The 21,806-nt window shown below is 51.2% G+C and overlaps 6 protein-coding genes across 6 annotated transcripts; 5 read left to right on the plus strand and 1 right to left on the minus strand.

Moving 5' to 3' along the window:
* Positions 1-1,290: 1,290 nt before the first annotated feature.
* On the minus strand, positions 1,291-2,129 carry VFPPC_13303 (ATP synthase delta chain, mitochondrial precursor; the record flags this gene model as incomplete). The annotated part of the gene is made up of 5 exons (XM_018291080.1): positions 1,291-1,323; positions 1,380-1,558; positions 1,654-1,807; positions 1,944-1,973; positions 2,028-2,129. 5 exons carry the CDS (start codon positions 2,127-2,129, stop codon positions 1,291-1,293), a joined length of 498 nt encoding a protein of 165 aa, XP_018146652.1.
* A 7,235-nt stretch (positions 2,130-9,364) lies between these two features.
* Positions 9,365-11,443, plus strand: VFPPC_13304 (GTP-binding protein SAR1; the record flags this gene model as incomplete). Its single annotated transcript, XM_018291081.1, has 1 exon — positions 9,365-11,443. The coding sequence occupies one exon, from the start codon at positions 9,365-9,367 to the stop codon at positions 11,441-11,443; it is 2,079 nt and encodes a 692-aa protein (XP_018146654.1).
* Positions 11,444-12,596: 1,153 nt separating this feature from the next.
* On the plus strand, positions 12,597-13,575 carry VFPPC_02646 (small monomeric gtpase protein; the record flags this gene model as incomplete). The annotated part of the gene is made up of 3 exons (XM_022428287.1): positions 12,597-12,774; positions 13,096-13,177; positions 13,218-13,575. 3 exons carry the CDS (start codon positions 12,597-12,599, stop codon positions 13,573-13,575), a joined length of 618 nt encoding a protein of 205 aa, XP_022284560.1.
* A 1,035-nt stretch (positions 13,576-14,610) lies between these two features.
* On the plus strand, positions 14,611-16,935 carry VFPPC_02647 (patatin-like phospholipase domain-containing protein; the record flags this gene model as incomplete). The annotated part of the gene is made up of 2 exons (XM_018282261.1): positions 14,611-15,583; positions 15,650-16,935. 2 exons carry the CDS (start codon positions 14,611-14,613, stop codon positions 16,933-16,935), a joined length of 2,259 nt encoding a protein of 752 aa, XP_018146656.1.
* A 475-nt stretch (positions 16,936-17,410) lies between these two features.
* On the plus strand, positions 17,411-18,531 carry VFPPC_02648 (hypothetical protein; the record flags this gene model as incomplete). The annotated part of the gene is made up of 2 exons (XM_018282262.1): positions 17,411-18,165; positions 18,255-18,531. 2 exons carry the CDS (start codon positions 17,411-17,413, stop codon positions 18,529-18,531), a joined length of 1,032 nt encoding a protein of 343 aa, XP_018146657.1.
* Positions 18,532-19,354: 823 nt separating this feature from the next.
* VFPPC_02649 (translocation complex component) lies at positions 19,355-21,662 on the plus strand (the record flags this gene model as incomplete). Its single annotated transcript, XM_018282263.1, has 4 exons — positions 19,355-19,384; positions 19,481-19,792; positions 19,857-21,456; positions 21,508-21,662. 4 exons carry the CDS (start codon positions 19,355-19,357, stop codon positions 21,660-21,662), a joined length of 2,097 nt encoding a protein of 698 aa, XP_018146658.1.
* Between the last annotated feature and the right edge of the window lie 144 nt (positions 21,663-21,806).

The raw sequence follows: 21,806 nt of genomic DNA on the forward strand, positions 1-21,806 counted from the left end.
AGAAGAAGGGGCATTGGGGGAACGGTCCGCCAAGTAGAACGGATTAGTTCTAACAAGTCCCCGATTTGGTGTTTCGGGTTTGACTTTACGGCAAGGTGTGGTTGGGGCCTCAACCTCTTTCTTGTCCAGGGGCTCACTTGGACTACTCTCCTCTGGCCTTTGTGGATCGTTTTGCACAATACTCGATTTCAAAGCAGCTCGCTCAGAAGCACACTTGTGGCAGAAGTCATGTCCGCATTTCGCACATTGCTGTTCAAATGAAAGAGCCGCTCCACAAGAATGGCACAACTGTGCTGGGATGTCCTGGACATCTTGAGACTGCCTTTTTGGGCTCAGAGATAGTCCCTCTGGCCTTAGGACGCCGAATTTATCGAAAAGAGCCAGGGCGTCTTGGACTTGTCCACTTGCATCGGACTGAGATTTGCCATCTGAGGCACCATCCAAATTTGGAGTACCAAGCGTCCTGCATCCCAGTTAATGTGTGCACAATAACAGTTCATTCCGAGAGCTAACAGTAAGACCTGTGCAAAACCAGGCATATCCAACGACAAACTATCCTCAGAGGACGAACCACGAGTCGTCCCACGTGCCGTATCATAACTTCGTCTTCCCAAGGTACGCCCAATGAAGGTGTGTTCGAGGGAAACTGAAGTCGTATCATAGCTGAGAATGTTTCGAGAAGCTGGGGTGGCAAAACGCGTGTCTAGTCGACGGCCCTATCCGAGCTTTCCATCGTCCTGCGCATCCTCCATGCTGAAGATTGTTGATCTCCTGTGAAGCCCACTGTTGGTGTTGGACATGAGTTGCTGGATACGAGCCCCTACAAGTCCATGAGACACGGGGGCGCGTACTCTGGCGTTATTTCTGTGGGAAAATGATGAGTCTGTATCGAATATGTTGGTACTACTGGTTAAGCAATGTGCCATTGCCGATTGAACAGGCAAGATAAAATACAAAATGGAAACAGAAATGATGATAACTTGACGTGCCTGGCGTGCGGACGGCTTGCTGGGCAGCATTTGATTGAAATCGAAGAGCATGGAGCAGAGGTGGAATGAATTTGAGCACTCAGTGTGAATTCGGAAGGGCCTACTCGCCAGTACAATTTAGTAGGTGGCAGGAACGGGTCAACACGAGCAACAAGCGACACAAAACACAACAGGCAGAATCGGCTTGCACAAAAGAAATATGATTTCTAGATGACCGCACCACGACTGGTATTAATTGTCCCGGTTTGGTGCTAATAATTGTAAAAAGGTGATGTACATGAGTTCAGACAAGCGACACCGTCTATTTCACATGGGCAGCCAGAGTCTCGAGAACCTGTTAATGAGTCAGTAACCATTCAATTTCCAGATCAATATGTCATTCAAACCCACCTCCAGCTCAATCTTGGCCTCAGCAATATCCTGCTCGCTTCCGCTGCCGCTGGCAACCTTCTGTGCCTCGGCAATACCAGCGCGGATAGCGTCAGCGCTGAAGTCCTCCAACGGGGCACCCTCGATGGAGTTGATGCTCATGCTAGAATCGGGCTGAACGGTAGCGAATCCACCAGCAACTACAATCATTCGTCAGTCTAAATCCTCTCCCAGTTCCGGCGCCGTCACCATCAATCGGAGCAATGAAGTATCAATGCCGTGGGAGTTCACATACGGAAGAACTGCTTGGCGCCGCCGCTCTCCTCAACAACCTCAACAACACCAGGCTTGAGCTGCTCAATGGAAGGAACATGGTTGGCCAAGACACCCATCTCACCAGAAGCAGCAGGGATGTTGACCTGAACGACGTCCTGGGATCGGTAGATGGACTATCAAAAGTTGCGTCAATTAGCCGACTTGCAAGGTTTTTGTCGCGCGGGCGGCCGGTGCCAACGAAACGGGTCGGGGGTCAATTGCACATCGAAAATGTTCGCAATCGTTTGCACTTCGTCGGGGATTTCATACCTGGTGAGGCAGAGACAGAGACAGCTTGATCTAGGGAAAGGAGTTAGTTATGCCTCATGTGGTTTTCGGAGATTCGCTTTCTACCTTGTCGGGGACGGCCTCGGCGTACGTTCTCCGCTGGGCAACAGCTCGGAAGGCTGCAGGGCGAGCTCGAACAGCCGCACGGGCGAGGCGGAGGGAGTTCATGATGAATTGAGGGGGGTGGTTGAGTTGTTGCTTGAACGTGAGCTCAATTGAGGTCGTTGGCAACGATTCTTTGCCGGGTCGCCAGGCTGTTCGGCTAGCGGGAAAATCCGTCCCATGCTGTCATGTGCTTAGTCACGTGACTTTCCTGTCTTTGAAGGTGAGATGATGAGAATATTGTCTTGCCCCAAAGTAACACTGCGATACTACATGGTCGATCAGTGTCAAAGGCACGTTTATTTCAGAAGCGCATGGGAGCAAGACTTTGTCTACGTTTTGTATGGCGATGTTTCAACCTGTTGATGTTGTGCAGAAGAAGCACGAGGCGCAGTGGGTGTGAGGAGCATCTCACACGATGAACTCTCACATACCCTAGAGGCGACCACTTTTCCTGTTTACAACCGTACATCATTCTCTCACAAGTCAGTTACCAACATTTGGACAACCCGGACTACACTCCGTTGGACCATTTGTATTCTTGGTTGCACTACCAGATGCCAATCCTCCTTCCTCGTCTGCCGACCTTCCCTCTTCACCGCCTGACAAACTCGTGATGGTATGGGCCAAACCCTCCACCTACATCATAGCGTCCTTTTCCAAACAAATAACAAAGCCCCCCAAACTCCCATTCAGCGCAGTGGCAAGTCCAACCACTCACTGATCACCCCACGGGCGATCATCTAAGACTTGATGGCATTTACAAAATTGATCACCCCAAAAGGCGTAGATTCTGGTCTGGCCACTTAGGTACCAATGCTTTCGGACGTCGATCCCAGCACCCTCGAATGTACACCTTAGATTCATGTCATGGTGATCCATTCCGCGTGCTGAAAGGGTGGTATGTCGTCACGGCTGTATTTCGCGAGCCTACGAAATGTTTACAGTTGTCAACAATGCAGACTTGATATTGGATCCAATCTACGCTGGCACCTGGTATGTCATGGTGCATGATTCGGTGCCTCGGACTGGACGCTCGGGTGATCTGCCAATATAGCTTGCATGTCCTCCTTGGTCACAAGCAAGTATTTCATCAGCACAACAATACCTCCAATATTGCCTGCACTTTTTGCCATGACGGGGAGGATGAAAACTCAAATTTTTCTCATTCAATTGTGTCGGCGACTTCAAAGTGCCGGCCATACCCGTAGAGCCGCAGCCACAGCTCCATATCAAGAGAAGCCACCGACGGGAGGGTCAGTTGACAACAAGAAGGTGATGATGGCCAAGCTCGTCTCAGTGTCCAAGCACATCAAATTTATTGGTTAGGGAGTGGGCTCACCTAATGTACGGAGTTACCTTTGAACATTATACGTACTGTATTCGTACCCAGGCCATGACGAAATCGTAACCGGAAGCCCGGCGTCTGCAGCCGTGACTCGACCTGTACATAAATGTACCGCACAGGACTCATGTTCATGGGCCCAGCTTCTCAACCATCACGAAACTAATAATAGCGACGGTCCCGGTCGCGGCACCATCGAAACAAAATGGCACACACACACATAAAAAAAATACAAAAAATAAACACAGAGAGTAGGGTCAAAAGAAGCGCGAACAAATGTCCCATCAGTTTTATTGCAAGGACAACAACCGGATGTCAGGGACAGCTCCATGTGGATGTTCTACCCGCTTGGCTCATGACAAGTCTCAAGTGGTGTCTTAAAGATCTCACCTCAGGCCTTGTACGTCTCCAGAGGACATATCACCGTTTGTCCCTCAGTGCAACAAACCCCCGATCATATCAAAGGCGATGGAATCAACATGTTGCATTCCGTGGTCTTACAGCCTACTTTGTCTGCAAGAGTCTATCCCAGCAGGAAGTTGTACGACATGCTCTGTGGGATTGACCCGTGTTCCACAGAAACGCATCGGGGCCAGATCTGTCCGTTGTCTCTCGCACGACATATGCAGGGTTCAGAAGGATCAATTGATGCCTGCCCTACGGACCAAGTTGCGATTTACAGTATTTCGATGCACAGTTCTTGGTAGTCATCCACATTGTTCTTCACATTACAAAAGTTTGTGTCGTGGCTCAATGCATGTCGTTTCAGACATGGTTCTGGAATAACGGTCCCCATTCCTTTCTCCTCACTCCATGCTACTAATTGAGGCAAACCGGCGACTCGTGTGTGGCTTATCCATCTCCTGCCATCTCGGTATTGTTCGCGAGATTGCTTGAGGGTCGAAGGGCTGAAAGTGGTAAAAGAGACGTTGGCCCCCTCATCGTCTGTTCCGTTCCGTTCTGTTCTTGAAGCGCCGGCCCTCCTCACCGCCAGAATGAAATCACACTCAGCTCTTTTGATGGTGTCGAGTTGGAGGGCTGGAGGGTTCCTGACGGCGCTACGGCTGTTTGGTGCCGTGTGGAGAGGATCTTTGAGAAAAACGTCAACTGCAAGCCAGAGCAGCCCTCCAGACATCTCCATCCTTGAAGACGAAGATGCACTAAGAACAGATCCCCACTTGCCGGGTCGATTGCTGGCTGTCTTGGCACAGTTCCTCCTTCTTCGAGTCAAGCTTGCTGACAGTTTGGATATATTGTATGTGGCATTTTGCCCCTACGCGCTCAAGCCGCGAAGCAATTAAGGATGCGGGGTAACATGTTCAAACAAGCAACTCGATACGTCTTGCGGGCATCCCTGGCATTTCACTCGGCGATGTGATGAGACGAAGCTAGCGTTTTCCCAGGGTCCTTTCAAATTATCGGAGACTGCTGCTGGCAGAAATCCAGTCGTGAGGAAAAGATGTTACAACTGCGTGTTGATGTGTCAGGGGAGTTGTCAGCGTGGTAAAATGATGAAGCAAATATCAGAAGCAATTTTGCTCAGCTCCCACACCCTCGAGACCGACTTGCGGCACCAGCCTCGATGCTGGTCAGTCAAACAACACTGATGGGCAATCTTCCTGATCTGGTGTTGAATAATTTGTAGTTTTGATCATGACCTAACGCTGTGGGATTTGTATCATAGCCCTCATTGTTAAAGAAGTGAAGTGGCACGTAATGACGCTGCCAATATTATTGGAAAGCAAGCCTAGATTCTGCTGCCAAGCGTTGCAGTGTGCACCTCCTGACCACCCAGACCGGGTTACTCTATCCAGTTGCTGGGTAGTTTGCAGCAGAGAGATGGGGTCCATGGGTTCTGTAGATGATGTGTTGCATCCAGCATGCATTCCTGTTCGTGAGCATTTGTCGTCATACCACATTTGCTCGCATGGCATAAAAGCATCAATGGCAACGGACAGCCTGTCATGTCGATAGCTCGTGTTTGTTGCGAAATCTTAACGCCCAATCCAGCGCCATGTGCGGTCTTGGCGCACTCTTTTGCATGTCTCAGCCATTTCGAGATGCTAGTCACGATGGACAAATCTGCGAGGTGACCCAAATATGCGAATGGCTTACAGCCGGAAGCACCGTCGTCATAACCGGCGGGAACAGGCGTAAGGGGTGGCCGCCATGTACGGGTCTTGGCGTGACTTGTGCAGTTGAAGGAGCAGGTGGATCGAGGATGATCCCCCAAGATGTTGCTGTTTGCCCGGATAGAGAACTTGACCTGTTGCCTGGCCCGAGGTTGACCTTCTGGTGCTGTGTCTGGTCAACTGGAGACCTTCCTGTTGCAGCAACTTACAAAACACGCGCTCCTGTTGCACTTTGGTGAACCTTGCAATATGATATGCAGATTGAGGGTCGCCTTTGCAAATCTGAGCATTCCGGCAAGATGGTCCGCCGCTAGAAATAGCACATATGTGCATACATATTCCAGACAACAGACTCCGCTTGCTGACAGAAAAGGCGGACTGACAAGCGACAGGGCTTGTCAGATGCCAGCATTCTCAAAGTGGCGCTTTTGTGATTCTCCCACGACAAGGTATGGTAGGATATGCCTCATACCTGCTGAATGTTTTGTTTGTGGCCAAAGGGCATTTGCATGTGTTAGCGCCTACTTCATGGAGGGAGCGCAGATTTGTGGCGTCGAAAAGCCGTGTCCAAGGGCAATATTCGTGCGACATGGCTGCGAATGGCCCCAGGAGACGCCTCCACCAGTCGCAACACAAGCACCAGTTGACGTTTGTTCGAGAACAACCATGTGTCGGCCGAAAAGCTCCTGTGTAATTGTCGAGAGCCAGGAAGAAAATTGACCCAATGGCCAAGTGCAATTCTTCCGGGGAAAAAAAAAAAAAAAAGGACCTGAGGGCCATATCCGTGATTTCCAAGCAATTGTGCCCAGGCCTTGGCGGTGCTGCGGTCCGACTTAAATGAATGCTACTTTGAAGACGAAAGGACACCTCTAATGACACCTCAAAAGACATACGTACATACGAACACAAGTACAGTAGCCAGCAGCCAGGCAAGACATTGAATCCTGCAATAAAAACAATACTCCGTAGAGCTGGCAAGATGGGCTGACGCTTGCCTGTGGTTGGAAGAGGGGTGTTTGACTGTAGGACCAGCATTTGCATTGGTGTTAAAGCCATCCCAGCTTTCTGCAGAGAAACAAATCAAGACGAGGACCAAGTGGGAGGAAGTCAAAAGGCCCGTTTGTCAGGTGGACTTCGGATTCGTGCCGAGGGCATCGGGAGGCCAGACTGGGAATGGCACTGAAAATGGGTGGGATTGATCAAATCAATGTGATGGGTGATGAGGATGCACGATGCGTCCCACCAAGTTTGGATTGGATGCCAAGGGACTGGAAGGCTCTTTCTCTGGGGAGTTGTGAGTTCGTTGTCTCGCGACCCGCGGCCCACAGTGCGCAAACAGTACGAGCTCTGTTTGTCGTGTGTTGCCCGCTTTCGGTGTCGGTATTGCGATTCAGGATCATTCAACCACCTAGAGGCAAAAGACACCTAGGCTGTCGGCCGTTGCGCCCCGGTGCTTTCCGACAGCTGATGGGGCAACAAAAAAAAAAAAGCCTGCTGGCTGGACACAAAGACGCTAGCCAGTGGCTCTGAAGGGGCCAATGGCACTGACCGTGTTTGAAGGCACTTGATCAAATTGGCGTGACCACCCACGAAAACCCCCCATTCTTTTGGCTAGTCAATTATTTGTAACGTTTCGTGCAAATCGCACTGTGCTGTACCTGCCGCGTCCTACTCCAGAGAGTCTGGCTCGGTCAACATTCGGACAACGTCAAGCCGACAATTGGACAGTGTCTGACAATGTGGTACCAGACAGTACATACGTGACCCTTTGAATGCTGGATCAACATTGGATCATCGTCATACCGCCTGTCTTCAGCAATGCGAAGCCCTGAGTCTTGCACGGAACACACCCAATTTCTCGTTTCGGTTGGGATGACCCGCTCTCACAGGTATCCTTTTCAGAACGGAAGAGCCCAGCCTGTTTTGACAGTACAACCACTGTACGTACTCAGTACCCTGACACCACTTGGGATGACCATCAGTAGTGCGGTACTGGTACAGACCAGTTGGTCAATTGCCCCTTTGTCAGCCCTCGGTTCGACTTACGCCTGCAACTTCAGCTATGGACTAAGCACGGCAAACCTTGCCTTTCGATGGTTGATAGTCAATGCAGATGCATTGCGGCATTGAAAAGGGCCTGCCAGGCGCAGCACAGTCCTTGTGGTAATGATTTCGGCGGCGGATCTCGTAGCAAATTGATGGGATTGCGCCCTGCTGGCATAATAGATCTAAGCAAAGCACTTTCGGGGCCAACGCGGTCTGTGGGCTGAGCCACGACGTGTACAGTGGTTGTTCTTTGCCGGAACAAACCTGGTTGCGTCCGCGTTGATTGTCTATTTGCCATGCGTCAGTCATCCGCCTGGCCCCTCTCACCCCATTGTCCTAGCGTTTGTCGCTCCTCAGGTCCTCCATTCAACATGAGTCTCGCAAACCGCACTGTTTGACGACACGGCTTACAAGTACCAGACCCAGAAAGTGCTGAAATGATCTAGCCCTGGTCCACAGTGTTATTAAACTTTTTCGCTCAGTCTCTGCCGCAACAGACCAGACGAGAAAAAGCTAGAGACCACTGACTCCTCATGCTCCACCTCGCCTTGCGGCTTTTGATCTGTGCAGACACCAGACACTTGACGAGGGCTGGTTTGACCGCACCCAGCAAGTACTCCGTACACAGAACCCAGAACTCAGAGTAGCAGCAAGCCCCCCAGCCAAGCCGGTCGCCCCTTCCTCTACTTTTGCGACTTGCACCAGACTCTGGCCTTGGTTGGCCCACCCATCAATATATTCCCTGGGGCCGCTCCAAACACCACCCTCTTCTTATTTCTCACATTGTCTGGTTACAGCTATTGCCTCTTGTACAAATTTCCTGTCGGATTTATCTGACGCTTCGTCAGTTCTGCGTCTTGGCCACGCTTTGCCCATTGGGCATCTGCAGCCTGCGTTTCACTCTGGCTGCCGCCTCGACGTTTGACTCGTGAGGATCAACGATCAGCAACGTCGCAGTGCTTCGAGTTACAGTTAGCTGTGGTCTCACCTTTATTTGTCCGAGGGTCCCCTGTGTATTACCAACACCCTGACCAACCGACCGGACTCTTCAGCGCTAACAACTCGACGCAACAACACTGCCTCTCTGCTGGGACCGTCATCCTTTTCCCTATACCAACCACGCCACCCTGCGACAAACGTCATCTGGAATCCGCCAAGCACTCTAGTACGACCAAGTCCTTCATCTCACCAACAACACGCCACTGGAACCTTGACCCAAACAGAATCGTTCTTAAATTGTTTTTTCCACCATCATCGCTGTGCTTGTGAGGTAACCTTGCATCTCACATCTCACTAGGAAAACAAGAAAGGGAATCGAGTTACAACGCATCCCTCTGTGTCGTATAGTTTCACCGACGACAATCCTCCCTCCACTCGATTCGTATATACTTGGCTCTTCTACGTCTGAGACTATGTTTGCTTTCCGGTTATAGCACTGTGGTCCTAAGGACCACCAGAATTTCCACTTTCGACATTGAGTCTAGAAAGTCTACAGGTCTGCATTAGATTGTAGACTTCGCCTGCGCGAGACAACTCAACACTCGTCTCCAACAAGCAGAAATCCGTTGCATACCAACTCCCTGGTTGTTTTACAGAAGGAACCTTTGGGTACATTCCCCTCAGTTTTGATCCCGGTGTTATCGTTTCGAAGCCTCAGAAAAACATACGACCAGCCATCACAACCCTATAAATCTCGACAAGAACAAACCTTACACCAGGCTCACGACATAATCGCTTACCTTCCTATTTTCTAACATATTTCTCTATCCATTCTCAACATGGCTTTTACACCGCCGACCTCACAGGCTCCTGCCTGGGTATCTCTGACGTCCGAGGAGGCTGAGGATGTCGACGAGCCACCCGAGTTCAATCGGAAGTTTGAGAGAACCGCTGTTCGACCGGCCCAGGACCAATCGTCACTTCTTACCAAGGCCATTATGGCTGAACCAGAAGAGACTCCATCACATCATGCACCCTCCATTCTTTTGAGCAGCCAACGGCGACGATCCATGACCAGCAATGTCAGCATTGCTTCAACTGCCGACCTAACCAGTGATACTGGTATGACGAGCCCATGTCGCACGAATACCCCTAGCCCTCCAATTCCTGAGATGGCTGCGCTGAGACTGCACCACGATGTTGTTCTCTCCGAGAACAAACATGTTCCCACCACTGCTGCTACTCAGCCTCCGAAGAAACGATGCATCCAATTTGCATGTGCTGCTAAACCACCTGTGCTGCAAGCGGAGCCCATGGTCAAGGCACCATCTGCAGAGCAAGCTCCTCGACGGCCATCAATAAAATTCGCTTGCCCGGAGAGACCAGCATCGACACAGAACACGCCACCACGGCAGATACCTGATCCCGGTGCACACCCATCGCTACCTACGAATCCCGAGTCGCCCTCAACCCCCAAAAAGACTTCTGCTTTATCTGCTGCTCTCCACACATCACCACGATCATCTGGCATACGTCGACTGTCGAACAAGCCCCCTCTTTCTCGCCCTAAGTTTCTCCGTGCCAATTCCAAGGACCTTGTTAAGGATAGCTCTCAATTCCATGAGTTTGCAAGCGGTACAGCTCGCGAAGAAGATTGGATTAGGCAACCTTCAGCGACTGTAAATAAGCTTACCATCCATGATACTCTGACCAAAGAGAACCATTTCCGTCGTCTTGGAGCCGAAGCCGAAGAAGAAGCCGAGCTGGAAGAAGAGGAGGATGAGGCTATTTCAGAGGAAGAGGAAGAAGATGATGAAGACGACAATGAGGATGCCTCTGAGGAAGATGGCGAGGAAGATTTCGAAGAAGATTCTGATGGCTATCACACCGACTCTGAAACGGGTTTCGCCGACTCTGACGAAGAAGATGAGGAGGACGAGAACATGATTCTTTGGACTCCTAGCCATGCCACTGCTCGACAGAACAAGATCATTCCCCCTGTTCGACGACCATCCCTGAATGAGCCCCAGTCTGACTCCTCAATCGCCAGTCGTGCCAGCCGATCAAGCATTCGACGAGCCAAAGCTAGGCGTATCAAGGTTGAATCGGACGCTCCAGATCTTCCAGACAGTACTGATTTTGTCTGTGGCACACTGGATGAGGATAGACCTTTGGAAGAAGCCTATCTTTCTTGCCTCGCGGCTCGTAGAAATGAGAAATTGCGAGTCATCCCACAGGATATCGATCCCAGCTTCCCAGCCTCTGATCCTGACGACGACGACGAGGAAGAACTTTACAATCCTGTTCACCACGACAGTGATGAGGACGTCTGGGTGCAAGGCCATATGGAAGACCTGCATCATGGCCAGGAACGCTCCAGGAGACGAAGAAAAAGCGAACAAGCATCGCCACGCAAGTATCGCTCTCCGCCCCCAAGACGACATCACTCCCCTGCGCCTAAGGTCCGAGGTCGCTCCCCGAAGCCCTTGTTTGGCCGACATTCTCCCAAGAGGATGCGATCTCCTGCACCAAAGGCAATGAATACCCCACTACAGACTCCGCGTCAAGGTGCTCATGTGCAATTCCACTTGGCTGGTAGACCAGGCATGACCCAAACCAAGTCTCTACCTCGCCAACCTGCTCTTTTCGCTGTTATGAAGAGCTGCAAGCCAGTCAAGCATCAACACCAACATGATGCCGACTGCCATCTTCGGGGAGCCATTGACATCGTCAAGGGTCTTGAGCGCAAGCGCCAACGCCGCAAGGAAAAGTTCTTCCAAAAATACTGCAACCGCGCAAGACGTGGCCAAATCCCAGAACGCAAGCCTCAGCCTGGCCGAGGTGCAGAGCGGATGAAGGAGCTTGGTCTACTCATGGCTGGCAAAAAGGAACAGGGCAATTATGTCATGTCTATCTAATGTCGGCACCTGATTTACCATGAATTTATTTAAGCTCCTACGAGCGAAACCGCCAAAGATTTGGGAGGGCTTTTCGAGTTGCTCTTCAACTACCTCCGACTACGCATTGTATCACAGTTCGTATCTTACGACTTTACGATTTTCTTTCTGTACATAGCCGGAGATTGTTACTTCGGGACCATTTTCTTTTGCCCCTGTGAGGTTACCATGAATCAGGAGCCTCCCTGTACATAGTTCTATTTTCTCATTACAAACGAATTTGCATATCAGGTCAATCATGTTTTATCATTGGGCATTGGGGAAGGCATATTGCAATCGCTAGGATACCCTTCGCGAGAGTTTTGGGCATTAAGATGGCATTCAGGCGTTGGTGTGGAGTCTACATAGCCTCAGACAGCACAATGAGTCGTTTTTGAGTTCCTTTTGTTCAAACATTATTAGATGTGAAGTAATAACCTTGGGGATACGGTTGAATTGACTCGTTGGTTGACGTGGCATATGAGCAAAGCCAAGGGTTGTGTGATGGTCGTCAATGGGCCCTGCGTGTTTGTGTATCAGTAGTGAAGCAATACCAATCGACAGACACCGAAGTCTTGGAAAGGTCATGGTACAAAGCATCAGGCGTGCTTACATTGAGCCTCGTCAACCAAGGTCAAACCTAGCCTCGGAATGTCGGAGCAACAATCTGACGACTGGCAGAAAGTGCATTTGGCACTTTGGTGCGGATCAATCGATCAGTCGGCCTGGTCTGATAATACGGGAGTGTTGTTCGCTGCGAGTTGCTAACACGGCGTCTGGTGCTGTCTGGTGTGGTGCCATGGCACGCCACGCCGCTCTCTTCGCCCCTCGGCTCCAGGAATGCGGCCTAAGAGTAGACAGTGAGTGACCAACGCTGCTGCCTGAGGAACCAGGCACCACAATCCTGGATCAGGACACCCTTTACGCCAGGTAAGAGCAAAATCAAGTGCATACCGTGAAGCTTTGGTATATTTCTGTTCGCCACGTTCACCATTAATCGCCAATCTTCGACCCTAGACGACACCTCGACTGGACCTGAAAGTACAACTCGTGGAAAATAGCCCATCATGTGGATTGTTAACTGGTGTATGTCTGCATATCCTTCGCTCCTCCTTCTCTGCAGTCTGGTGCTGCCATGATGATGCCATATCCATGGCTCCGTACATCTGCTCAACTGACACGTGCTGTTTTTACCGCGGATGTAGTTTACGACGTTCTATCCTCCCTTGGCCTTCTGAACAAGCACGCCAAGTTGCTGTTCCTCGGTCTTGATAATGCTGGAAAGACGACATTGTTGCACATGTTGAAGGTATGCTAGCAACATGTCCGTGGTCGTTTCTGACGAATACCTGGCCGTCGTAATCCCCCTGTTATCCCCGAACAAATGCCGGCCCGGGGCGATGCAATATGCCTTCGATGACGAGCGATGAGACGAGGACGGGCGATAGCTGTGGACATACGTTTGATAGACGATGCTAATGGTTATGGGCGAATTTAGAACGACCGTGTCGCTATCCTTCAGCCAACTCTTCATCCCAGTAAGTCCCCTCTATGGCGGTTTTCGAACATGTGGCCTTTCGTGTACACGGCTGCTTGTCACAATCACGATATGTTGCTAACGTGACCAATTTTAGCCTCTGAGGAGCTTGCCATCGGCAATGTCAGATTCACCACCTTTGACCTGGGTGGTCACCAGCAGGGTATGTACGCTTGGACGCTTAGGTTGTCTGCTACTGTACTTAAAGTGTATCGGGAGCTTACCATTTCATACAGCTCGCCGTATCTGGAGAGACTACTTCCCTGAAGTCAACGGTGTCGTCTTCCTCGTCGATGCCAAGGACCACGAGCGATTCGGCGAAGCCAAGGCTGAGCTGGACGCCCTTTTGGCTATGGAGGAGCTGTCCAAGGTTCCCTTTGTTATCCTGGGCAACAAGATCGACCACCCCGATGCTGTGTCAGAGGACCAACTGCGACACGAGCTCGGCATGTACCAAACCACCGGTAAGGGCAAGGTTCCTCTGGAGGGCATTCGACCTATCGAGCTCTTCATGTGTTCTGTTGTCATGCGCCAAGGCTATGGTGAAGGTATAAGATGGCTCTCGCAGTACGTGTAAGCGGCCACGAGAGAATAGGACAAGAGGATGAGGACGACTATGAGGTTGAACAGGAGAGTTTGGCAGGTGCCTCTTGGCACAGGCACAGCGAGCGGCGAGTCAAGATACATCGAGCAGCATGTGGTACCCATGTATGTGTGTGGAGGTAACGAGTGATTTATGAGATCCAGCATTCTCTTTAGGCGAACACAGGGTCGTGTAATTCCAATGATATTTCGGCAAGACAAAATTCTTTTCACAGTTTCCTCATCTCGCTGCTTTGTTGCTAGTCTGGGTTGGCTTTGAGGTCGAAGACTTGGCGGTTGGCGAAAGAGGAGATTGCTGGGACCACTCCATCGAGCCGCAAGGGTTAAGATGCTGATGATAGAGAAGTGTACCTTTTTTTTTTGTCATATGATGCTTTGGATGAAGTATGCGTCCTGTGGTACAGACTGATTATGGACGGATGCCAACGCGAGCTGCTTGGGCTTAAACGTTGTATAGATATGCCTAAAGTTATCTATTTGTAGCATTCTCATTACAAACGGTCATCCTTGCCAAGTGTATGCAAGTGAAGCTTTCTTATCAGCGGTATACTCAAGTAGTTTGAAATCATCACCACAGTTCCTGCTTGTCTTGACCCATATAACCCATTCCACTTCTCCCGTGCTGCGCTGTGCTGGACTGGGGACGGAGGCACGGGCAGTTTTGATGTCTGGTGGGTTCAAGTGGAGCGAGTTCCCGCCTGATTTCCCCAACCAGACCCAACGAAAGCAACTATAAGCGACGTCATGAAGATTGATGGCCAAAAAGTCGCGGGGACGACCAGCTTCATACAACTGCAGCATACCTTGGCATCCAATCTTGCCTGACACATAATCATCCCCACGAACAACACGGCAATCATTTTTAAAACAAAGATCTTGCAGACTACATGCGAGACAGACACCGTGTCATGACATCCCTCTCCGCAGCTCAATAGATCAACACCTTCTCAACCACTTGCTACCGCATCAACTGCGCCAACATCCCGAGCTATCGGCGCAGAAGCACACTATGCCGCCCGATACAGTCTATGGTTTCCCACCGGAAGCATTCGATACGTCCCTCCTGCCCGACATTGATCGAGAGTTCCTCAAGCCACATGACATCGAAGCCTTCGAAAAGGCGCTCCAAGCGCCCGACCCGTTGCACAGCCCGACGGACGAGTCTGCCGGTCCCAAGTCGCCCAGGAGCGGTACCAGCTCCGTCAACCTTACGAAACGGAATTCCCAGGCCGGCCTAGACGACGGCAATGACCACAACAATGCGGATGCAATTGCGGCAGCGGCAGCAGCCGTTGGCGGAGACTTGCCTGAGCCGATGGACACGCCCATACAGGGAACCTTCTTCACAGCCCAAAACGACTGGGCGCCCATAAATCCAGCATCCTACAAACGACGCAGGTCGTCCAAGAAATTCAAGCGCGGAAAAGGCGCCAGCAAAGCCGTGGAGGGACTCCTCGGCACGCGAACCAAGGACGAGACTCGGGAGGGATACCTGTACCAGTTGTCAAAGTGGCCGCTGTTGTTTTTCGTGTTCGCCTGGCTGACGGGCCTGGCTGTCGCTTACCTCTCGACGAGGTGGTACATCTGGGTCTACGAGCACTTCTTCACGTGGCGCGGGCGGAGGGAGACGTTGCGGCGGAACATGCGTAGGGCGTCCACGTACAAAGAGTGGGTGGCTGCTGCGAGGGAACTGGATGCGTTCTTGGGACGACAGACATGGAGGGAGGAGAATGAGTTTGCGTACTATGATTCAAAGACGGTGAAGAGGGTGTGGGATCAGTTGAAGAAGTTGAGGCTCAAGGCGGAGGAGCAGGAGGCCAACAGCGTGCAGCAGAATGGGGAGCATAGAACGGCGATGGAGGATCTCAAGTCCTTGGTGGAGGCGTGCGTCAAGAATAACTTTGTTGGTGTGGAGAATGCGAGGCTTTATAGTCAGACGTACTATGGGACGAAGAATTTGGTGCAGAATTTCATTGATGAAGGTGAGTTTATACTTATTTCATGGAGGAGATAAGAGTGACTGGTTTTGTTGCTAACAGGGTGAGAAGTGGAGAGGAGTGTCAAGTTATTGCTACGAACGAAGCAGTTACAGGCAGACGAGAAGCGACTTCTTTTCAAGCATGTTTACGCAAACTTTGGTCGGACGGCGTTGTGTCTTTCTGGGGGTGCTGGCTTTGCGTACTACCATCTTGGTTTGGTTAGAGCTCTGCTGGATGCAGATCTACTACCGGATGTCATCACTGGCACGAGTGGCGGTGCGTTGATTGCTGGCCTTGTGGCGACTAGAACAAACGATGAGCTGAAGAAGCTTCTTGTTCCGGCGCTCTCTGAACGCATCAATGCCTGCCGAGAGCCAGCGACGGTTTGGCTTCCTCGATGGTGGAAGACTGGCGCACGATTTGACTCTGTCGACTGGGCTGAACGGTGTAGCTGGTGGACTAGAGGTTCCATGACCTTTCGCGAAGCGTACGAACGAACCGGCCGTATTCTAAACGTTACTTGCGTTCCCGCCGATCCTCACTCTCCGACCATCTTATGCAACTATCTCACTTCCCCGGACTGTGTCATCTGGTCTGCGGTTCTCGCCTCCGCCGCTGTGCCCGGCATTCTCAACCCCGTGGTTCTCATGATGAAGCTTCGCGATGGCTCACTCGCCCCTTACTCCTTTGGCCACAAGTGGAAAGACGGTTCGCTCCGCACCGACATCCCCATCAAGGCTCTCAATACTCATTTCAACGTAAACTTCACCATCGTGAGCCAAGTCAACCCTCATATCAACCTGTTCTTCTTCTCGTCCCGCGGATCGGTCGGCCACCCCGTTACACACCGCAAAGGTCGAGGCTGGCGCGGTGGCTACCTCATGTCCGCTTTCGAACACTACCTCAAGCTCGACATGAACAAGTGGTTGAAGTTTGTGCGTCACGCCGAACTTCTCCCCCGTCCGCTCGGCCAAGACTGGAGCCAGCTGTGGCTGCAGGAATTCAGCGGCACAATCACCATCTGGCCCAAGTCTGTGCCAAGCGACTTTTACTATATTCTGTCCGATCCTGATCCCACCAGATTGGCACGCATGCTTCACCAGGGCCAGCAGAGTGCGTTTCCCATGTTGAAGTTTGTGGCCAACAGGTTGAAGATTGAGCGGTTGGTGGAGCAGGGGAGGAGGGAGACCAGACCGTGGGTGAGGAGGGGCAGTATTCAAGCCGTTATGAGTGAGGAGGATTTAAGGAGCTTGTTGGTTGGGGAGATGGCTGGGGCGACGACGGAGGAGGATACAGATGTGGATGGGGAGGAGGGCATCACGTTGACTGCGTTGGAGGAGGAGAAGAAGAACTGAGGTGGAGAAAGAGTTTGCTTTTCGGCGGAATGTTGTTGAGATTGATACCTTGCATAGCATTTAGAATAGAATGGCTATATATTCATACAATTGGAGGGATGTCTGACGATTTGCTGCGGAGTTGTATTTGAGAGGGCATTGGACCTGTGGCTCAGTAGAGAGGCCTTGCTCATCAGCAAGCAGCGGCCGCCGTGGAAGTCCGTATGAATTCCATTTGTTTTTTGATAGGAGGCAAGTCGAATCGGCCTTCGAGTTACATTCGCCGTGACTTCATAGAATGTTACTGCCGCAATCGCACATCACATCAGGAACAGTAGGCACGACTAGAATCATGGGGTTTATACTTTCGGACTCAGCCCTCATGGCTTCTAATTCTTCTCGATGAGCATCACTTATTAACTTGAGTTTTATCTCATTGATTTTGGTAGAATACATATACTCACAGGTCATTGCATTTCTATCAGTCACCACAAAGATGGCCTCCAGCGCAAGCAGAAGCAGCTCAGAATCACTCGAGCCACCACCGTACGCAATACTCCCATGGAAATTTCACCCACCCGACAGCCTGTTGCCCACCAAAGTCTCTCAAGAGGCTGAGTATGACTACCACGGGAATTTTTCTGTCGATCGAGTCGCACACATCGCCGCCTCTGTCATCCGTCTAACTACGGATGCGAGCTTCACCGGCATGGAAGAGGTGGCCAAGGAATTCATCACTATTGCAGAACAGGACACTACCAGACGAGCCTGCCCAGCAAAAAAGCCATACATCACAGAGGCGGTCTGGGTGAACATCCGAATCCGGCCTGCATCGAGGGAGTGGCAAACGCCGAATTGGCATCGTGACTATGTGCCCTTTGAATGCAGATGCGCCCCCGAGGGAAGTCCGGACAGGACACACACCAAGTACATCTTCACCTTACTCGGGCCTCACTTGGAGGTCTGCAAACCTGACTTTCTAGCGGATTTTGCGTTTGAATCTGTGGGTTTCATAAAAAACTTGAGCACGGGGGCGAGGAGGCAACGTTTGGGTGAACGCATGAGGGAGATGGACAAGGAGAAGATTCAGCCACAGCATTATATTCGATTTGACATGGGGAAACGGACTAGGTCTCCAATTTATACTGAGCCGGACATAACGGACTCGGAAAGCATTCTCGTTAGTGTCATGTTTGGAAGCGCGGTGGAGATCAGGGACATGTGTAGGTTGAGAGGGTTATATTTCTGGGAGTGACTGGAGAATTCGGCTCGCTCTCCGCTGGTCGTGACGCTGTCACAAAGGAGCACGATTTACCGAACAAACCTAACAAACCCGTTAGGCTTGATGAATCCAACGGACCAAATGACTGCGATGAACCCGATGGTTGCGATGGATTAACTAAGTTTCATGGATTAATCGAACAAAATAACGAGATGGGTCAAATGATCACGATAAATGAACTAAGCCCGAGCGATGAAGCATTCCAGTCGACCGAAATGAGCGCAATGGACGTGATGGACGCGATGGACCAGATGAAAGCCGCAACGCCGCAACCTGGTCGAATGAGATGGGCCAGATGGACCGAGTGTACAAACATCGACGAAGAGAAGGATTGAATGATGATCTCTCGGTACGTAATATGACTTTGCATGGGAAAAAAGGAGACTCTAGCGAATTGTTCGAAATCAAATGCTCGCGAAGAAGTTTTTATATTGGAAACTTGGGACATGGGGTAGCCCAATCATGAAATTGACAAGTATCGTTCCTCGGATTTGCTGTGTTGGTGTACTTGAACAAAGCCGTGGTCCTTCCTGCCTTGTGGTTGGCGCAATGTTTGACTTCCAAGTAGAATGCGGCTTAGCGGCGGCTCTTCCAACAGTCTGGACCCGCAACCACAGGAAGCAGCAAGGGGCAGACTCAAAAAGGGCAGGCGCCACATGTGAAGCTCCTTCCCACTGAACTGAACACCGTGGCGGCATTATGGTTCACCTGAGCCTAGGCACTGAACCCGAGAGTCCAGTTTGACACCTAAGCTATTTCAGTACTTCGTACGGAGAAGCCAAAGTAGCACCAAACTGGACCCAGCCTGAGCTGACCTGGTCTGTGGGGAGCCACGGATAATCCGATCGCCGGCTCTTCTGCCCCAAAGGACACCATCAACCTTTAGAACCAGAACCAGACCACATTAAACGATCCGATCCCCTCGTGAGATAGAGGACACTTTGTGATCAGGACGACAACCGGATCTGCCTGCGCCTCCCGCACGACTTGAACAAGAACAGAGGAGCCTATTCTCTCGTTCCAAGGGCGCATTACATTTAAAAAAAAGGAATCGTGGATTTATTTGGGCGAGCTGCCAGATTACTTGATCCCTAGTTCACCACACGACTTTATTTCATTCTCATCGCAGGGTTCGCCTGCTAGGCCATTGTCGCCAACATGAGTTCCGACTACTCATACGATGACCAGGTAAATTGTCCCAAATACACGACTTTTTTTTACTGCTGCGTCTCAAGCATTGCAGTCGTGCGTACATCGAATACCTTGTTGACCTTGTTCTCTTAGGCCCAATTCTTCCCCTTCTTCATCCTCACATTGACCGGCCTGGTCACTTTACCGATCACATACAACTTGTTGCAGTCTAGCACAGACGATTCTCACCTCGCTCCCCGCATCAAGACCGACTACAAGATTCAACATGGCGGCGTGGTGGAGTCACTACGGGCGGCACAGAAGAGGAAGCAGCGCAAAATCAAGAGGACACTTGTCGCAGTGGCCGGTTGGGGTCTGATGGGACTCATGGCATATCTGATCATGACGACGAACCCTGTTGAGAGCAAAATTTGGAACCCCTATGATATTCTGGGTATTTCAGATGTTTGTGCCCCCTTGGTCCCAGCGCATGGACACGCAGCATTGATTTTACTGACAACGCCCGCAGTCCGCCACAGAAAAGCAAATAAAATCCCACTACAAGCGCCTGTCCGTCAAGTTCCACCCTGACAAGGTCCGACCTGATGCTTCCAAGAACGAGACTGTCGAGTCTCTCAATGACCACTACGTCGAGCTCACCAAGGCTTACCAAGCCCTGACCGATGAGGAGATCCGCAACAACTATATTCAGTATGGCCACCCCGACGGCAAGCAGAGCTTCAGTATTGGAATCGCTCTACCCAAGTTCATTGTTTCCGACGGCAATGGAAAATATCTCGTCGTTCTGTATACTGGTCTTCTCGGAGTGCTGTTGCCGTATTTGGTTGGCTCATGGTGGTACGGCACCAAGAAGCGTTCCAAGGAGGGTGTCCTCATGGAGAGCGCCAACAACCTGTTCCGCCACTACGATGAGGACATGGATGAGTCTGGAATCATCTCGGCTCTGAGTGCTGGTAAGGAATTTGACAGCGTTCTGAAGGGTGACCAGGCCGAGTCTGGGCTGTCCAAGATTGAGTCGCGAATCTCTGCTGAGGGTGAGGCATCGCCTTTTGCTTGTGGGTTCTCTGTTAAGGATAGGGACAGGCTGGAGGATCTTGAGAGTGGTGTTCGTCGCAAGGTCTTGGGCCTGCTGTGGGCTTACCTCGGCCGTGTTGAGCTCGACGACCCTGCCCTGACCAAGGCCAAGTACGACATTGCTCCTATTGCTCGCTCTCTGAACCAGTCCTTCGCTGCCATTGCTCTCGCCTTTGGCAATATCGGTCCCATTTCTGGTTCTTTCCTCGCTAGCCAACACATTGTTCAGGCCCTCTCGCCAAAGTCATCCCCTCTTCTGCAACTCCCTCATTTCAACCCCAAGATCGCCACGGCTGTTGAGGGTGACTCCAAGACACACATGACTGTACAACAATTCATGGATCTCCCTGACGCCCAAAGACGGCAATTGGCTGTTGGCAAGGGTCTCCTGTCCGAGCAGCAGTATAAGACTGCCGTTAGCGTCGGCAAGCAGCTCCCTTTCCTGCGAGTTTCCAAGGCTTTCTTCAAGGTGACTGGTGAGCGATGCATCATTCCTTCGTCCCTGGTTACCCTTGTCATCAAGGGTCGTTTTATCCCCCCTGGTACTGAAAACGTTCCCGCCGTCAATGAGTTGGATCTTGAAGATGTCGACCCGGCTGAGGATGATCTCGATGCCCTCATGGGCCGCAAGAAGAAGACCATTGCCGGACCTGACGGCAAGCCAATTTCAGTTGAAGAGCAGAGTATTCTGCCCCCTCTGGCTTTCGCTCCCCACTACGCCCGCGACCTCACTCCCAAATGGTATGCCTTCCTGAGCGACTCCAAACAGGGCAAGATGGCTGTCCCGCCCTTCACGTTTGACCGATTCGACGAACCCATCTTTGATGAGCAAGGCAAGCCCACGTTCAACATGCAGACTCTCAAGGCACAATTCGCCGCTCCCCCTCAGGCCGGTCACTACACTTTTGTCATGCATGTAGTCTGCGATTCGTACGTTGGATTCGATACCAAGATGGAGGTGACTCTGGTCGTCGAAGAGACCGCCAAGGCGGCCGAGATGGAAGCTGAAGATGACATTTCTGAGCCCGATGAGGGTAAGTTTCTGCGACTTTGACTACTACCTACATCACACTAACGCATATTAGATTCAATTGCTGGCCAAATGCACGCTCTTAAGACTGGCCAAGCACCGCCGCGACCCAGACGGAGAGACGATGATGATTCAGATGATGAGAGTGGCACTGAGGAGGAGGAGGATGACACTAGCGATACAGACACTGATACCGAGGACGAGTCATAGACGGGGTGTTTTGCGGATTTTTATTTGTTTCTAGTAATTTTGGGGGATGAAAAGTTGGTGAGTAGGTAGGTACGGAGTACATGTAGAGTAAATGCATGGATGGATACCAAGTGTCACTTCTATCGTGACTAGCGCTTTATTGGC

This window comes from Pochonia chlamydosporia, chromosome 2, assembly GCF_001653235.2.
Source record: "Pochonia chlamydosporia 170 chromosome 2, whole genome shotgun sequence".
In the NCBI taxonomy this organism is placed as follows: Eukaryota; Fungi; Ascomycota; class Sordariomycetes; order Hypocreales; family Clavicipitaceae; genus Pochonia; species Pochonia chlamydosporia.